The following is an 18,831-nucleotide window of genomic DNA, read 5'->3' as shown; positions in this document are numbered from 1 at the left end:
TGGCGAACTCAGAATCAGGATCTGATTCGGGAGCAGAAAATGAGTGTCCAACCACAATACCTACACGAGGGCCGACGCAAATGAATGAAATATCCAAACTAATGGATCAGGGCAAAAGAGTGGCCCTCGAAGTTAATGATAAAGGTCAATACTATGGAAAAAGCTACGCGAAGCTCGTATCCACTACGGGAGTCGGATGTCGGCGGACAATAGGGTTGGCTTATAAAAATTGGAAAGAAGTCAACCGGACTCGAAAAATAAAGTTTGGAAAGACATTCGGGTAAGCTATTATTTGTTAGAATTTTGATTTGTTTTTCTATTACTCCAAATGTTGACTCTAACCGTGTTTGTTTTCCTTCAAAATAGACGGGGTTCATTGTGCCGGACACCTTCAAACATGATTGTCTCATCCTAGCTGGGAAGTTAAAGAAAGAATTCAAGAATAGGATGACAAAAGACATCATAATGCCCGCGTTGAAAGAGAATGATCTGGGACGACTGGCACAAGTCCCTGAAAAGCACCCGGAGATCGACGCTGCTGATTGGTGCAAATTTGTTGAAAGTAGACTAACTCCTGAATTTCCGGTACGCTAATTATATTAACACTAAGATAAACTCTTAAATACAAGTACATGTATCTAATGTATTTTTTTGGCATTGTAGGAATTGAGTAAGGTGCAACGTGAACGTTCCTCAAAAATTCAATCCAGACATCGAAGTGGTCGGAGTGGGATGGTGAACGTACGGGAAGCTGTGGTAAGTAATACTAAAAATTTAATGTGCTATAATGTGCTATACAATTTAATTGGTACTCATTTCATTGTTATAACGTTATGTAGAAAAAGGACCTCGAAGTTGCAGATCCTCCCCGCCACCGTGTTTGGATTAAATCTCGCACCAAGAGTAGAAAACTTGTCACTGATTACGACAAGGAAATTGCCGAGAAGATAGTAAGTATATATTAATTCATATACTAATTGCTTGAATATATAATTCAATTAGAGTTAGTGTATATAATTCATATACTAATTGCTTGAATATATGCGTGCATTAGGCTCAATTAGAGGAGAAGCTTAGTCAGGGACAAATTCAGGTCCAGGGCCAAAACGATATCCTCACGCAGGCGCTCGGGACACCAGAGCATCCTGGACGTGTCAGGGCTGCTGGTATGGCTATTACTTCAAATGTATTTATTTAGTTACACAAATGAAATCGTTGCTAATTTGCATTTTATGGATTTGTAGGTTCCTGACCAGGGCATCTCAACTGTTCGGCAGGAAGAAAAGGGAAGTGTACGATGTTGTGGCTCGGCAAGCGAAGGAGATTGAACAATTAAAAGCCGAAGTCCAATCCCTTAAGCGAGCGGAGGAACGGCTGCCGAACAAGAGGAAGAAGGAGAGGTGGCTGGTGAGGCGTATGTTCCACAACCATACGCTCCTCAGGATGAGGTACAACCACAAATTTATGCTGAGGAGTTCATTTCCCTCAACGACCAAGGTATCCTATACAATTTTGATGACCATGCGGCCCTTAATCAGCAAGTACATCTCTGCTCTGACAACATCGACAATATTGTGGCCCGAGGGTATTTGTACGAGCATGTGGGTGAGATCAAAGTTCACTGCCAGGATTACGATGATTCACATGCTCGGATCATGGTTTCGGAAATCCTGCAAGAGGACGCTGAAATCCCAGTCCCACTTGAAGAGTTCAGATATGTTAGGGACGTGTACCAGATGTTCCTTCCTTGGCCTAAACACTTAATTTTAACAACCGAGGTAACTTCTCAACTGAAATTAATTATTAATGATTAGTGGAGTTTGAATATCTTCAATATTCATCCGTAGTGAAGTAGGTTCTGCGAATATATGTGCTGCGGTGGGATGGATGAACAAACTACTGTTATATATGTGTTATTTGTCGTTATACAGCCATGTTCAAAATTTTTGGGATCATTCAATTACAACCGTTATGCTGCCGAAATTTCGGTAGAAATTAGATAAAATTTGATATATATATATATATTATGTTCTGTTTTGTTTAGGGTCCACTCGCTCAACCGCCCTCAAGACGTGATGCGTCAAAGGGGAAAGCTCCGATGCTTTCTCCACAAAGCCGTGGTGCACGGGAAGATGAGTTGTTCACGGAAGAGAAGATGGCGTTGATCCCTAATTCGCTGAAATGGATGATTCATGAATTCCTAAGGCTCAAAGATAAACGTGATATAATCACAATTTCTGTCCCCCGAGGATTCATTGCACCGCGTACCCAGATCATTTTATCTGGAGAGGATTTGCAGCAGGTTGCTACGTGTAACTACATCGGCAACCAGGGAATGCTGTTTGGAATGATGTATACTCTTCTTTAATCTAATTAACCTTATATCAAATTATAGTTAAATTATTATAAGGCACTAACACTTTTTTTTGGCAGGCACATATGGGAGAGCATCAACGGTCTGAGAAAAATTTTCAAGTTTTACGACCCAGAGCTTCTCACAGTGCATGGGATCAGCGATGAAGAACAGAGTCAGTCTTTTGACGATGCGGCAAGACGATTGGCTAATTGGTTATCATTAATGAACATCAACCACCAAATGTTCTTTATTCCTTGGAATATCGGGTAAACTTTATTAAATTCTTTAGTGCTAATTGTTCATTTCTATATTATGTCTTCAAATTATTTTTATACTATCTTACTTATATTCCAATATAATTTTCTAGGATGCATTGGACGCTAGTGGTGGTTGCGCCAAAGAAAATTATCCATTTACACCCTCTAAAAGGCCGCCCAATTCCCGAAGAAATAGAACAAATGATCGGAAGGTAATTATTTAATGACTTCTTATGTAACGAATTTAAATTAACTAACGAATTGAAATGCTAATATAATTTTTCCAAACAGGGCATTCATGTATATAGGGGACGCACATCAGTATCTTGGCCCGTGGCAAGGAATTGCACAAGCAAAGCAAGCATCCCCGAAGACAACCTAAAAGCCAAGAATGCGGTTTTTATGTTTTGAAATATATGACTGACATCGTCGCACGTGCCAACCCCAACCGTTACATAGAAGATCAAAAAGCTGTAAGTTTTAATTATTGATCATCGTATATAAATTTTATAATAACAAATATATAATATACATATACATAAACTAATATAAATTTTTAATTTTTTTAACAGTTTGGGGGTAAGAAGCAATACGATCCAAAAACAGAAATTTTACCACTACAGCGAAAGTGGATCGAACAATTGATGGCGGTGATTCACGGTGACGATTGAGGTTCAAAGGTCGAAGAATTTTTCTTCATTATGTAATTTTTATAGATTAACTTGTAATTAGATTTATTAACTTATTAATATTTTTAACTAATTTTACATGTTTGTGTAATATTTAATTATTTTTATGAAATCAAATTATGTTTTTACCCAAATTTAATTACTATTTAATTTAAAATGTAATTAATATATAATTAAATTAAATAAATATGTAATTTAAAATTTAAATAAATATGTAATTTAAATTAAATAAATATGTATATAAATTAATAAATATAAAATTAAAATAATATAATTAAATTAAAAAAAAAATGAAAAAAACTGAAATCTGAGGAGTTTTGGCGTCGGTTCCTACGCCACATATGGCGTCGGTTATTGGCTAGGAACCGACGCCATATGTACCCCTATGGCGTCGGTTCTTAGCTAAGAACCGACGCCATAGGGGTATATATGGCGTCGGTTCAAATAAACCCTTTAGCGTCGCCCTGATAGGCGTCGGTTGCGAATTTCGCGAAAACCGACGCCTAAAGGGCTTAAAAACCGCCTCTAAAGGGTGTTTTTGTAGTAGTGGACATTTTGAACTGAGAAAATCAAGGGAAAAGGAAGGTAAAGGGGGCCGGCCTAGGCAATGTGGAAACAAGGCTTGTCTCTTTTCCAACTTTCCTTTTCCTACACTTGATAGTTTCCCTTTTGTGAAAAATTGTCATGTCCATTGTTCAACCATATTAATGATAAATCTAATTACTTAATAATTAAAAATAATTATCAAATAATATATTATCATTTATTTTATTAATAATGAAACTAATTAAAGTTTCCTAATTAATAAATATGCCCTTCAAAATCTCTATTTACTGTTTTGCCCTTAATGAGTGCTAAATTCTCAAACTGATAAGTTTATCTTGAGAATTCTTAATTGATTAATTAAAATCAATTAAATGAGTCCTACAAGTAATATCATCTCAACTAGTGAGGGGACCATGGGTCTATATATCCGAGCTTCCAATAAGCAGATCTTGAATTTACCACTTAAATTCACTGACTTATTAATTCTTCGTTGAATCCACACATAGAACTCAGAATTGCACTCTCAGTATATAGAATGCTCTATATGTTCCACCATACAGACACATTATTAGTTATCCATTGTTATAATCCTAATGTGATCAATGATCCTCTATATGGATGATCTACACTGTAAAGGGACTTAGATTACCGTAACACCCTACAATGTATTTTATTCTTAAAACACTTAACCCTGTATAAATGATATTTCAACTAAGTGAAATGAGTACTCAATCATTTATCTCGTTTGGTTAAGCTCGAAGGAGATCACCCTTTGCTTACTATTCGCCAGATAGAAGCTATAGATTCCATATTTATGTTAGCGCTCCCACTCAATCGCACTACCGTGTTCCCAAAATGTATGTATTGCCCAGACTACAGTTTTAGGCTTAACTAACAAATCAAAGAACACGAATAACACTCTTGAAATTAAGCCTAACCATATCAGGATTTAGATCATGTGATCTAGGATCAACTTCTGATATTGAATTGAATAGATGTTTACGGTAAGTTTCAAAATCTAATTCAAAGTTCAATATCGGTCCATTCCAATGCATACTCCATGCATCCAACCTGAGCTTTACTTTAACCTATGTTCTGGAAAGAACATAACATTTCTCCAAATGTAAGTAAACTCTGTTGTAGATTGTCATATCAGTGAAACCCAGTGTTCTGATAAATCTAGGAACACTTTATTCACATAGTCATGTTTATTTTCCACTGTGTTGACAACACAATAAACATGTTCAAGTATGTGAAAGGGGTTTGGATGAATTTATAAATCAAATAGACAAGCAATTGATTAAGTGAACCAAAACATACACAAGTGAATGAAAAATTACTTCTGTTACTTTATTGATATAGAATAATCTGGATTACATTCAAACAGAGTTTTATTTAGGGCATAAAACCCAACAGGATATTGGGAGAGTATATATAGGAGCGTATTAGAAGAGTTTTGGGATGTGAATGATTTAGTTAAGTGAGCTTATAGCTCTTGGGAGAGAGCTGGGTCTCTCGAATACCCAGCAAACTTGTTATCTTCTTCTTCTAAATCAATATACAACTCATTATTTTCCTATAATTGCTACTGTTATACTAAATTGATAGGAAATTCTTATCAAATGGTATCAGAGCAAATCGATCTGGCGACCATGGAAAACTCGAAGCTCATTTTTTACGGCGATGATCCATACGCGTGGGTCACCGACATTGAAGAGTATTTTCGACAACATCGAATTCGTGAAAGCATGAAAGTCTCTGTGGCTAAGGCCTGTCTTAGAGGAGTTGCTTGGCGATGGTTTCAAGCGGTGGAGACGCAAGACCCATTCAAGAACTGGTTGGAGTTTCGAATCGCGATGTTCAATTGATGTAGTCAGACCGAAGATGATCCGTACAAGAGGTTGATGGCACTACAATATGAAAATTCGGTGAGAGATTTCTAGACTCAATTTGAGGTGGTTGCGACGATGCTGCCAAACATTCCAGAAACTTTTCTGCGAGATATCTTCTTTGGGAATCTTCCAATGGATATGGCGATTAAGGTGTGAGAGCAAAGGCCTAAGACACTCGCTGATGTTTTAGCCCAGGCGCTCATTGTTGAAGAAGAATTGCAGACCCAATATCATACTTGCAATCTCGTTAGAGATGAGATGGAGGAAAGAAAACTCATCAATGACTGTCTTATTTCTCAATCGCACAATCGAGCCCCTGAATTGCAGATTTGTGGCTCTCCAATAGAGCAAATAAATCCACAACGATATATAAGTACTTACGAGAAAGATGGCTCGATCAATGCTGAAGTTCTCACTGCTGGTGACTTGGTTTCTTCATTAGAAACTGTGTGTAATGGATTCCAAACTCTTCATGTGCAGACAAAGACTTGCAGCGACACGACAATGGAACTACAGATTGGAAAGAAAAAGACAACAGAGATGGAGAAGCATTGCAACGGAAATGAACCTCCGCCAACTCCACCATCATTGGGAAACTTGGAGTCGCATCAAAGGACTCACGTTGGAATCAACTGTAGATTCGAACATGGTGAAAAATATTTAATGCAACCGGGTTCCGCGAGTGTTAATGAGAGGTTGGAAGCGACGTCGGAGAAGAAACAGGGAGAGCTCTTTTCATGGACTCCTTGTGTTCGTCCGTTGTTGGAGTCGTCTGAGAAGAAAGTGTCGTCAGAGAACAATCTTTTGCCGGTGTGGGTGTTGACAGGAGAAGAGAAGAAGTCGCCACCAGTACCGAGGACGTTGCCGGTGTTGATCAATGAAGAGTTGAGCCGGTCGATTACCAAACATAGTGCCCCTGGGGCTGAGCAATCGCAGACGGTGGAGTGGAGAAGACGAACCAAAAGTATACGATTGACAAACATGATCTTCCAACCCTATGAAGGCAGGCCCAATTCTTGGAGTTACTATTCAGATCAAGCCCACAACAATACTAATAAAATAATGGATCAATTAATTCTTGGAGCATTAAAATCTTACCAATATCAGGTAAGACTCGAGCCCATTCCATTTAATTTCTTTTTAGTGTGGGCCCACTCAAACAAGAAATACTTGATGACTCATGGGTTGATCCAATGGGACCCTAGTAAAGCCCATTTAGATGTTTTATTTTGGCTTGGACAATACAAAAGAAAACAGGTGCTAATTAATGAGCAATCCCACGTGATCTCTTCTTCCCCACAACTATGTTTCTTCATTTACAATGATATACCTTCTTCCTCCGTTCATTCATGGCGGATGAATATTTTTCAAACTTTTTCCTGGGCTTCTGTTTGAAAAGTAGCGATAAAATTGCTACCGCATAGTATCCTTATTCAATTCAGACAGAAGAGAACTCGAGAAGGCTTTACCTTTGACAAAGGAAAATCAAGCATTTCTTGTTCATGGGGACAATTTGGTCTGAGCGATTGGATATGGAAGACGAAAATACTCAAATTTTTTGTGTAGATTTTTGATAGAGGGCGTGAATACACCAAACAAAAGCATGAATCAAAGCTTGCCATGAATGACTCAACTCACCATTGTGGGACTGGCTATTTTATGCTCCCATCTAGGTGCTAAGGATTATGCTTCTACTGGATTGTTGACAAGGAATGGCCAAAGAATATTTGGGCATTTACTCACTGGTTTAGTCACCAGAAATTGGAGGGAACAACCGACAGCTGCTTGGTTTTTGATAGAGGAAGAATGAAAGCAGTGTCTCGACCTAGCGTGGTAGGAAATACGACCTTGCTCGGCTAGTTTTTCGAGCGAGGTCGGCTTGTTGAATGGTGTTTTAGCTTGAACAACTTGCTGGCTTGGTTCTTTGACAGAGGTAGAGCAAAGTTTAGGACTACACGCATTGAAGTTGATCTTCTTCACCTTGAGGACAAGGTGAATTTCAGGCGGCCAGTATTGTTAGGCCTTAGGATAAATAAAAAGGGTATATGGGTCATTGTAATAAGGATATTGGGAGAGTATATAAAGGAGAGTATTAGAAGAGTTTTGGGGTGTGAATGATTTAGTTAAGTGAGCTTATAGCTCTTGGGAGAGAGCTGGGTCTCTCGAATACCCAGCAAACTTGTTATCTTCTTCTTCTAAATCAATATACAACTCATTATTTTCCTATAATTGCTACTATTATACTAAATTGATAGGAAATTCCTATCACACTCCTACAACTTTGGAATAGTTCAAATTGCCCATGATTTTAGGGATTCTTCATCAACAAATAACAACTCTATTCTTTAGGGATATTTTCCATCTTTTATGTATTTTAAATAAAAACTTTGTAAGCCCTAACACGCATTAACCCTAAGATTTTAAGTGTTCAGAGTTCTTGCATTCTCTCATAGCCTTATACTTTTCACTAGCAACACACATTCTCATTATTGTAATATTGAAGAGAGTCATAACTAGAAATTATAAGGTTTCAGCCTCTAATTTGCTTGGTATTATCTCAAGAGTGAATACAACTAAAAAGGGAGTAGGTCATTACCTGATCAAAGGGGTCAAACCTCTATAAATTCTTGTGTCTTTATATTTATTATCATTTCGCACGTGATAGCCATAAGCGAAATTTGATCCTAGTCAGATTCTGTGTCAATTAGTTAAATTTACATTCAACGGGTAGTGGGAATTTTTTACTAGCCCAGCTTTTCTAGCTCAATTTGAACAAAACAAGAAAAATTGAAAAAAGATGAAGTATGTTTCAACCCAAGGAACAAAATCTTTAGCTCAAAGGCGCTTTGAATTAGTAAGTTCAAATACAAATGTAGTTAAGTTATATTAAATTGTAAAATCTCTAATGTTTATTTCAAAAATTATAGGAAACCCTAGATTACATGGAGACATGGAAGGAAGTCTATACCAAAAAGAATAAATAAATTATTAATGAATATGCAAAACAAGATTATGTAAGTTTTTGTAACTTAATTCTTATATTTACATAATATTAGTGTTGCATTATTGTTATGATATTTTGCTTTAATACATGAACGGTTGAAGGTATCTCGAGCAGCTCGAGCACCCCAACCTCAGACAGATTTTGATTTTGATTCGTCATCTAATTACATTAGCCTATTTGAAGAGACATTTTGTCAGAGGCGGGTCACATTTATGGAATTGGTCGCAGATTGAAGGGAATATCTTCAACTATTCACGCTCGATCCACCCAATCACAGACGCCTCCACAAAATTTGGTGAATGACATGAGTGCTATGTTTAATCTCTTTTCATCACAATTCAACTCGTCAACTGGGGACCCTACAACGTTAACAATCTTTAATTCACTTAAGAGTATGTACTCAACTACAACGCCTCAATCTTCTCAGACTCACATGTCTCAAGGTTCACCTACACATTCTCATCATTTAGCGGCACAGCCTGACATGCCTACATCTTTGCCATCACAATCTCAGCATCACCCTCTCCCAGCCTCAACCACAACAATTTCACTCTCCACTGCCTTACTCCTACATGTATGGACCACCGTACACACATTCATACATGTACAGAGGAATTTTGCAGTAGCATCCTTCTGCTTTCTTTCCAGGTTCGACTAATATGGGATGGATCATCACAACCTTCGTCATCACAGCATGCTCAGCTAGTTTTTCCATATCAATGGATAATGGGGGCACCGACATCACAGCCGCTACAGCCACCGTAGACATCACAGCGCCAGCCACCGCTTCCTCCAGTATTCAATGAGAACGAGAGATCAGATGATTTTATGACTCAGTTATGGAACCAAAAACTACAACCATATCATTAGTATAATTTTTCTATTTTATTTAAATTGTCTTGGTAACTAATATTATATTAATGAGAACTATTTACTTTATTATGTTATTGTACTATTTAATAATATTACATGCTAATTATTTGTGCTACTTTGTTAACCTGATGAAATTTATAATTCATATTAATATTTTTCTTATCTATTATTATAATTATTTTTTATCAATTAAATGTCAATATTTTTATTATTATAAAATAATATATATTTTTAAATGTAAAAACTTTTAAAGGCGACATTTAAGAGTGACATAGTCGCTCTTAAAAGTCAAAAATAGATTTTTTTTTTTAACACGTTTTTTAGGAGCGAATTTAAAGGGTATCAAAATTATAAGTAAATTTCAAAAATTCGTGTATTATTCATGTTTATTTTGACACCTTTAATAATGCTTTGAAGCGCGAATTATTAAGGATGAATTTCTATAGTTTTAGGAGCAATTTTTATCATCCCAAATACTTATATTTGCTGTAGTGATTGTAATAGAATTAAATTACCTATTATAATATATATATTTAGTTTGCACATAATGGAATTAATTATAATATTATAATAATGATTATATTATATAATAGAATCCTATATCACATTAAAAAAAAGCATACATAATAAAAAATATTACATCACAAAATATAAATAAAGTAAAACTAAAATAACTTTATAATACCTTCTCTTTATATAAATATAAAATTAAAATGAATAATTTTATCAATTTGTTATTTATTTTAATAACAAATTAAATACGAAAATTAATTTTTATTACCAATATTATTTCATTATATTACTACTACTATCATTACTGTTACATTACACCACATCACCGGTACATAGATAAATATAAAGAAAATATGAAAAATAAGACATAAAAAAATGCTGATAATTCTCAAGTTAATGCGACACGTATGCATAATAATCCTAATGCGTGCCCTATTTTAGGATGTCTGCACATTCGAGGTGGTGATATATAATATAGAGAACAAGTCTAATAAGAAAACGTTGAACCCACCCATATTGACCGTCCCATATCACACAAACAAAAAGATTACGATACACCATTAAGAAATATTAATTTATTTGTCGTAGGTAAAAAAATATGAGTATAAAAATATAATATATGAACAAAGCTCAGTAAATTTATGTTTTTGGTGAGCTATAGCTAGTTCCCAAATTATATATTTCCAAAATTGACCATGTCAAAAGACATATAATATCAATTTGTAATCTTTTTCTTCTCATGCATGTATACAACATATATACTTAATATATTATCTCATCACTGCTTAGGTCACTTGTACATGTGTCCATACATTATTACAAGAACGTACGTGGCTGTATACTGTGTGTTAATACATAATAGAACTATATATATAATATGGCAAGGTACAAGAGGGCATTATTACTATTAATTTTGTGTTTGAATAGAGGGGAAAATAACATAGAGAGATGGGGAGCAATATTACTGATGATGATTGTAATGGCAACAAATCTGAGTACTCGTTTGATGTGAAGATGCCCACAATAAAATTCACCAAATTATTTATTAACGGAGAATTTGTCGACTCAGTTTCAGGTCTGCTCTTATGTTCCATAACATTATTTATATTTTCTACATCTTCGACCATGTAAATTTTTTTTATTCTTTTTCATTTTTCACATTTAATTTTAATATTTTAAGAGATGTTCTTCTAGTACTCATCATTATTTCTTATGTATTTCCGTTCTCTTTAAAGTTAAAAAGATTACATCTAATATTCATATTTTTCGTTTACTAGTTTTACTTAATAATTTCGATCGTGGCTTGGAAGAATAATATATATATATATATATATATATATATTTGTTACATATATATATATGTACTTATGAATTACGATCACCACCATAAACCCAATCATGTAGTCGTATAGGCTAGCTAGTACTACTAGTCATTGCCATGCCAATACCTTTTACGCCTATAATATTGTTTTAAATTTTTTTTTTAAACTTAATTCGTGTATATAAAAGCATATATAATATGTAGTTAGGCATGCATATGAAGTTGAAACAAATAATTATAATAGTTGAAGAACTTAATTTTTGTTTTGTGTATATTCCAAAAAGGAAAAACATTTGAGACGATAGATCCAAGGAATGGGGAGGTTATAGCAAGAGTTGCCGAAGGAGATAAGGAAGATATCGATTTGGCTGTCAAAGCCGCCCGTGCCGCCTTCGATCATGGTCCTTGGCCTCGCATGTCTGGCTCTGTATGTATATATATAAATACACTAGTTTATTATATATATATTTATATAATATTGCTTCTGCTTTCACGCTTATTTTGAACTCTCTTTAATCTATGCATGCATGTTTGTTTAGTGCTATATGTATGCATGTGCATATATAAGTAATTTAATAAGCCATATATATTAATTTATAAACAATATACGTATCTATATTTATACGTGTGTGAGTCAATTAAGTGAAGTGGTTATATATAAAAATATAATTAATTATCAAATAGTATATACTAAACTCATTCGTCAATACATATGTAAGAAAATTAGAGAATGGCGTCATCAATTACTTAAATTATTAATTTAAAAAATAATATAATTTATTATTTAGTTTTATTTAAGTTGCACTCATTTGTACTGATAGTGATAATGCTGGATTTTCTATCTTGTACTGATAGTGTAATAATTTGCACTCATTTATTATATTTTTCTCCTTTGTGAAAGGGATATCTTTCTGACCTCCATAAAATATTACAATCAGCTTATCCCTTTAAGAATTATTAAGAAGTCGCCATGGTGGAACCCCATAAATTTTTTGAAACCTCCAAACCTGAATAATCCGCCCAAATCAAACCGAGATAATCCGACAAAAAACGTAAACTAAAAAACCCGACGAAAATATAACCCGCCCAATCATTATATTAGACGGGTTGAAAATAATACTAACCCGCCTAATTAACCCAACCAACCCGAACTAACCCATTGATGGGTACTAAATAAATTTAACTATAAATATTAATTTTAAAAATATTAACCATTAGATTTTAATATTATAGCTAGCCAATAAAAAAAGAGAAATTTGAATTTTTATGCTAAATTTAGCTACTTAATTAAAAAAAATATTAAAAAAAATATTTTTTTTTACATTATATCAAAATATATTTATATAAAAAATATTTAAGTCAAGCTCAATTTTTTTTACCATTTTTTTGCCGAAAAGCTTTTTTTAATTATTTTTTTTCCAGCTGATGGAACAATCTTAGTCCATATAATGTAAAAATAAGAAATTTTTCTAATTAAATAGAAAAATTAATCATAAAAACTCAATTTTTTCTAATATTACCTATTCATGGGTAATACCCATTAAGGTGCACCCATATATATTTATATAACTATTTTAAAAATATAAATTTTAAACTAATATATTTTTTATGGTGGTTGATTTGAACATTAAATTCAATCTATACATATTTATCTCATTATTACAATTAACTAAAATATAATAATTGTATGTAAAAATAAAAAAATAAAAAATTAGTGGTCGGTTTGGACGGGTTAACCCGACCAAACCGATAAAATTTTATTGGGCGGGTTATTATTTTTTTTTTCTTAATTGGGCGAGTTGCACTTAAATTTTTGTAACCCGATCTTTAAATAGAGTTGAATAAAATATAGCATAAACTGACAAAACCGACTGATGTAACCAAGTCATAACTAGCACAAACATTATTAAAAATGTCCAAAAGCATAGTACAGTAGAACCTCTATTTAAGAATACTCTATTCAAGAATAACCTCTACTTTGTTATAAAAAAATTAAGTCCCAATTTGGGCCAGTTATAAATAAGAATAACCTCTAAATTGTAATTAGTTATACATTTTCTAAGTCCCGTCTTAACAAAGTATACCTCTATATAAGAATAATTACATCTTAATAAAATATATACATGTATTTTGTAAATTTATTTATGTAAAACTAATAATTTTATTTTAAATTATAATACATGTATGAAATTATATTTACTCTAAAATATTTCTATTATGATATAGTATTAATGATTATTTATTGTAATTATTATTACATTGATATTTTTTAATTTTTAAATTTTTTTTTTCTAGTGTAACTCTATTTAGTTATAACCTCTCAATTAGAATATAATTTACTTAGTCTCAAGTGTATTCTTTGATAGAGGTTCTACTGTATATATATTATAAGGGTCTCCTTCTCTTATATATATATAGTACACAGCTTACACTACAAGAAATGTCACTTTTATCAGTACAGTTCGTTACTGCGCTGGTAAAAGTAACTTTTATCACCGCATTTCGCAAACTGCGCTGACAAAAAAATCAAAGTTTTACCAGCATATATTTGCAGTGGCTAAAATCTAACTTTTACCAGCATATTTACGTGCTGGGAAAAGTCTTTTTTGCCAGCGCTTTTTATTTTATGCTGGCAAAAGTTCTAATACCAACATTGATTTCCCAATCCCCTTTTGCCAACACATCATGGATAAATTCTATTTTACCAACGCAAGTGCTGGCAAAAGTATCATTTCTTGTAGTATTATATATATACATATATATTAGAAGGATTTTTTTTTTTTTTTTGCAAACCTATAGTGTGTTTAATATATAACACATCACAAACTAAAAATTTTGGGGGCCATTCCCCTGCGAGAGATAGTGTGGTTCTACCGTATTCAAAATTACTACAAAAATTTTTACTTTTAGTCATAATAAAATTTGTAATTAAAGATAAAAAAAAATTGTGGCTAATTATAAATTATTATTATTATTGTATTGTGACTAAAAAATCTGTGACTAAAATAATTAGTTATAAAATTACGATTTGTTGTGATTAAATCATGTGTTTTTAGTCACAATAAATAAACTAAATTAATGACAACTTATAAATAAATATTGTGTTTTAGTTACAAGTAACTTTTTGTTGTGACTAAAAGTCACATTTACTCACCAAAAATTTATATTGTAACTTTGTCACTAAAAGTAACAGTTTTTTATAGTGAATTTGTAATAATTTAAGATGTTAAAAATAAAATTTAAGTAGTTATGCATATGCGTGGTTATTTTATTTTATATGCATGTGAATTAGACAATTCAACTTTATTTTTTGTATGAGGAGTGCTACCGTAATCAATCTCTTGTTACAACCTCTTAGTCAACTTCCATACCCGAAAACACATGTCGGAATATTTTTTTTCAATTTTTTTCATGGTATATACTCGTTATGCTTACAACATTATCCCTACAAATTTTTGAAAAATTTTGAATATTTTACAATCCCGAAAATACGTTTAAAGTTTTTTAAACACACGTGGTAAACTGAAATATCAAGAACTCTATTTTAAGTACGGTAAACTATTCGGAATTTTTCAAAAATTTACAGAGATGATACTGTAACTATAACGAATACCGCTATGGAAAAAAAAAATAAAAATATTTCGACATGTGATTTCGGATGTAAAGGTTGACTAGGTTGTAATAGGAGGTTGTAATTAGCACTCCTCTTTTGGTATTATAAATTATTTTAAATTTCTCTAAACTTTAATTAAAACAACTATAATACATATTATTACATAAAAAAATTAAAAACTTTAACTATTCAGAAAATACAAAAATAGTATATCAGCGCAGTACTCATTGGGAGTCATAAATATTTTTACTTTCGTTGAAGGAAATGTGCAAGGTTTTCTTGAAAATTAATTTGATATGTATTATGTTCAATTCGTCTGTCCGATATCGGCTATATCTCCAATATATGTAATGTTGATTTTTTATTTATCTATTTATTTATTTGGCAATGTGATATGTCATCTACGTGTAGATCAATCATATATATCTGTCACGTTCACTATGCTGATTATGATGAAGTTTGTTTATGTAATATATTTATGAATACAAATGATGATATTATAGGAGAGGGCAAGGATTATGATGAAGTTTGCAGATTTGATTGAGGAAAACATTGAGGAACTAGCTAGTATGGACTGCCGTGACGGAGGAAAATTATTTAGTGTGGGAAAAGCTATAGACATACCTAATGTGGCAAACACCCTAAGGTACTACGCCGGTGCCGCCGATAAAATCCACGGAGAGGTGCTCAAAATGTCAACTCCATTTCATGCCTACACATTGCTTGAGCCCATTGGAGTTGTGGGACACATCATCCCTTGGAATTTTCCAAGCACCATGTTTTTCACCAAGGTCAGCCCTGCCTTAGCCGCTGGCTGCACCATGCTCATCAAACCCGCCGAGCAAACTCCTCTTTCAGCTCTCTTTTATGCTCATCTCGCTAAGTTGGTACGTATATTTACATATTTAAATACAATTGATATGTACAGTTTAAGTAATAGTATGTGCACCCATTACACAAAGTAATAGTTTGAGTATGTAATATGCATATTTTTTTCTTGCTGGGGTACCACATGATAAAGTTTTATGAAGCAGTTATTGTCCCTTTAATTCATGTCATGTATTTCAATTATAATCTTATATATTTAAGCACCATTATCTTCAATAAAAGTCCTATGTTGCTCTTATTATTTGTTTTTCTTTTTGGGTAAATTTTATTTTTGTCCTTACATAGTTTCATTTTTACCAACATCAAATTTTTACTTAATTTTTATTTTTACTCTCATAAACGTTATATATTTTTTCAATAGAAATACTTTTCATTAATACCCTTTGAAAATAATAAATTTTATTTTATATAAATACTATTAATGGATTTGAGTGTATATTTTAAGTATTATTGCTCATTTATATATTACCATGTCAAGCATTATAATAATCCAACTTATCGATTATATATAACAATAGTAATAATATTAATATATCATGTGAATTATACCATTTATTATATATATAGGCAGGTATCCCAGACGGGGTGCTCAATGTGGTAAATGGATATGGACATACTGCAGGTGCTGCCATTAGTTCTCATATGGACATTGATAAGGTAAAACATAACTACATATATTAATTGATTGAATATAATATGTATATAAATACAATTAATGATGGTTTCATGATGATGAATAGTGTGTATATTTTTATAGGTGAGTTTTACTGGGTCTGGAGAGATTGGGCGTGAAGTAATGAAGGCAGCAGCAGCAAGCAACTTGAAACCGGTATCACTAGAATTAGGAGGCAAGTCACCACTCATTATTTTTGATGATGCTGATTTAGAAATGGCTTCTGAGCTTGCTCTTGTAGGAATCCTATTTAACAAGGTATTAATTTCATCACTTACACTTGCATACAATTATACTATATATTTTGTATGATCTTTAATATTTCATTTTAATCAAAGGGAGAAATATGTGTGGCAAGTTCTCGTGTTTATGTTCAAGAAGGGATTTACGATGAATTGGTGAACAAATTAGTAGAGAAGGCTAAAGCTTGGTCCGTGGGCGACCCTTTTGATCCTCAAGTTCGTCAAGGACCCCAGGTATATATACTGATCGATCTTAAAGATAATGCATTGTGTATAATGTAATTTTCTAAAACAAGATAAAAAAAAACTCATTTATTAATAATGTATACTTTCACCATTTGTAAATATTGTAGCCGAAAATACCAACAAAAAAATTATTAAAAAACAAACCGTTTATATATGTATATATATATATGAATAAAATCAATTCATGCAATCGCAGACAAACTTTAATAATCGAATATGTCTAGCAAAGAAATCCGCAGTTTAATTTACAGGTTGCTTAACAAAATGTAAAAACTAAAATCAGAACACAAATCAAACTATAATCAGATAAGATTCTACTTCAGCTCGCTTAAAACGCTGAGTTCAGCAAAGCTTCCTTCACGACAAGCGCCTCCGCCCACCGAATTTCGCGCCGAAGTGAAAAAAGAGAAAAAAAAATGAAACAATAATATTATAGTATTAATAATCATTAATTAACTTCACAATTTCACATTCTTTGGTTTCAGGTTGACAAAACTCAGTTCGATAAAATTCTGAGATACATTGAGAATGGCAAGAGAGAAGGGGCCACTTTATTAACTGGTGGTAAGCCAATAGGAGACAAGGGATATTACATTGAGCCTACCATTTTCACCAATGTTACGGTAAGTTTGTTCATTTAGTTCATTTAGCTAACAGTACTATTATAATGTATAAAATCATCTAATTAAGTAATATTTCATGACGATCAGGAGGAGATGCTGATTGTAAAAGACGAGATATTTGGACCTGTTATGGCACTGATGAAATTCAAGTAACAATTTTCTTCTATACTTTCAAATTTTATTAGTTTATTAATTAATTAATATTCTAATTGCCAATAAATATATATGTATAGGAGCATGGATGAGGCTATAAAGTGTGCCAACAATAGTAGATATGGGCTGGCAGCAGGAGTTTTGACTAAAAACTTGGATATAGCGAATACAGTTTCGAGATCAATAAGGGCGGGTACCATATGGATCAATTGTTACTTTGCTTTCAATGACGATTGCCCTTTTGGTGGATACAAAATGAGTGGGTTTGGAAAGGACTTGGGCTTGGATGCTCTTCATAAGTATCTTCAGGTTAAGTCCGTCGTCACACCCCTATATAACTCTCCTTGGCTTTGACATTTAAGCTAAAATAAATAAACATAAAAACTCCAATAAAGGGCATTTAATGAGAGTTATTACTGAGTGTCATACTTCTGTTATATAGTTTGACTGCAGCTGTTTGTAATGTGCCCAAAAAAAAATAGAAAACTTGTAAAAAGGGTTTGTATAATTTGCTGGTTAGTTAGTTGTACTATATAACCATATATGTGTGTACTTATGCAAATTTTAGTAAAAACTAATATTTTCCTAATTTGTTGTCAATTATCTAAATATTATCATAATGACAGAAACCAGCTTGCATAGTTATTACTAGTGCTCTATATTTAAGTAAATATTATTCAACATGTTTGCCAAAAAAAAAATTATAGGAGAATTTTATATTACAATTCGGATTTTTACAATATAATTAAGGTGGCGTTTGGTTGGATGTAATGAAATAAAATAGAATAGAAACAATTTTTATTTTATTTTTTAAAAAATATTGGAATATCATTCAATGGAATGATTTTTTTACTATTTTAATGAAACTACTATTATATTTTAAAATGAAAGTAAAAGATCATTTCAATAAATTATAAGAAAATTTTAATAATTTTTTTATTA

At 32.6% G+C, this 18,831-nt stretch overlaps 1 protein-coding gene across 1 annotated transcript; it reads left to right on the top strand.

Annotated features, from left to right (window-relative positions):
• Nucleotides 1-10,985: 10,985 nt before the first annotated feature.
• Nucleotides 10,986-18,408, top strand: LOC115705056 (aldehyde dehydrogenase family 2 member C4). The gene is made up of 9 exons (XM_030632296.2): nucleotides 10,986-11,205; nucleotides 11,736-11,878; nucleotides 15,568-15,951; nucleotides 16,520-16,609; nucleotides 16,710-16,883; nucleotides 16,964-17,101; nucleotides 17,599-17,736; nucleotides 17,824-17,885; nucleotides 17,970-18,408. The coding sequence occupies exons 1-9, from the start codon at nucleotides 11,079-11,081 to the stop codon at nucleotides 18,241-18,243; spliced, it is 1,530 nt and encodes a 509-aa protein (XP_030488156.2). The 5' UTR covers nucleotides 10,986-11,078; the 3' UTR covers nucleotides 18,244-18,408.
• Nucleotides 18,409-18,831: the final 423 nt, after the last annotated feature.

Source organism: Cannabis sativa, chromosome 1, assembly GCF_029168945.1.
Source record: "Cannabis sativa cultivar Pink pepper isolate KNU-18-1 chromosome 1, ASM2916894v1, whole genome shotgun sequence".
In the NCBI taxonomy this organism is placed as follows: Eukaryota; Viridiplantae; Streptophyta; class Magnoliopsida; order Rosales; family Cannabaceae; genus Cannabis; species Cannabis sativa.
This window is presented reverse-complemented; position numbering and strand designations above follow the sequence as displayed.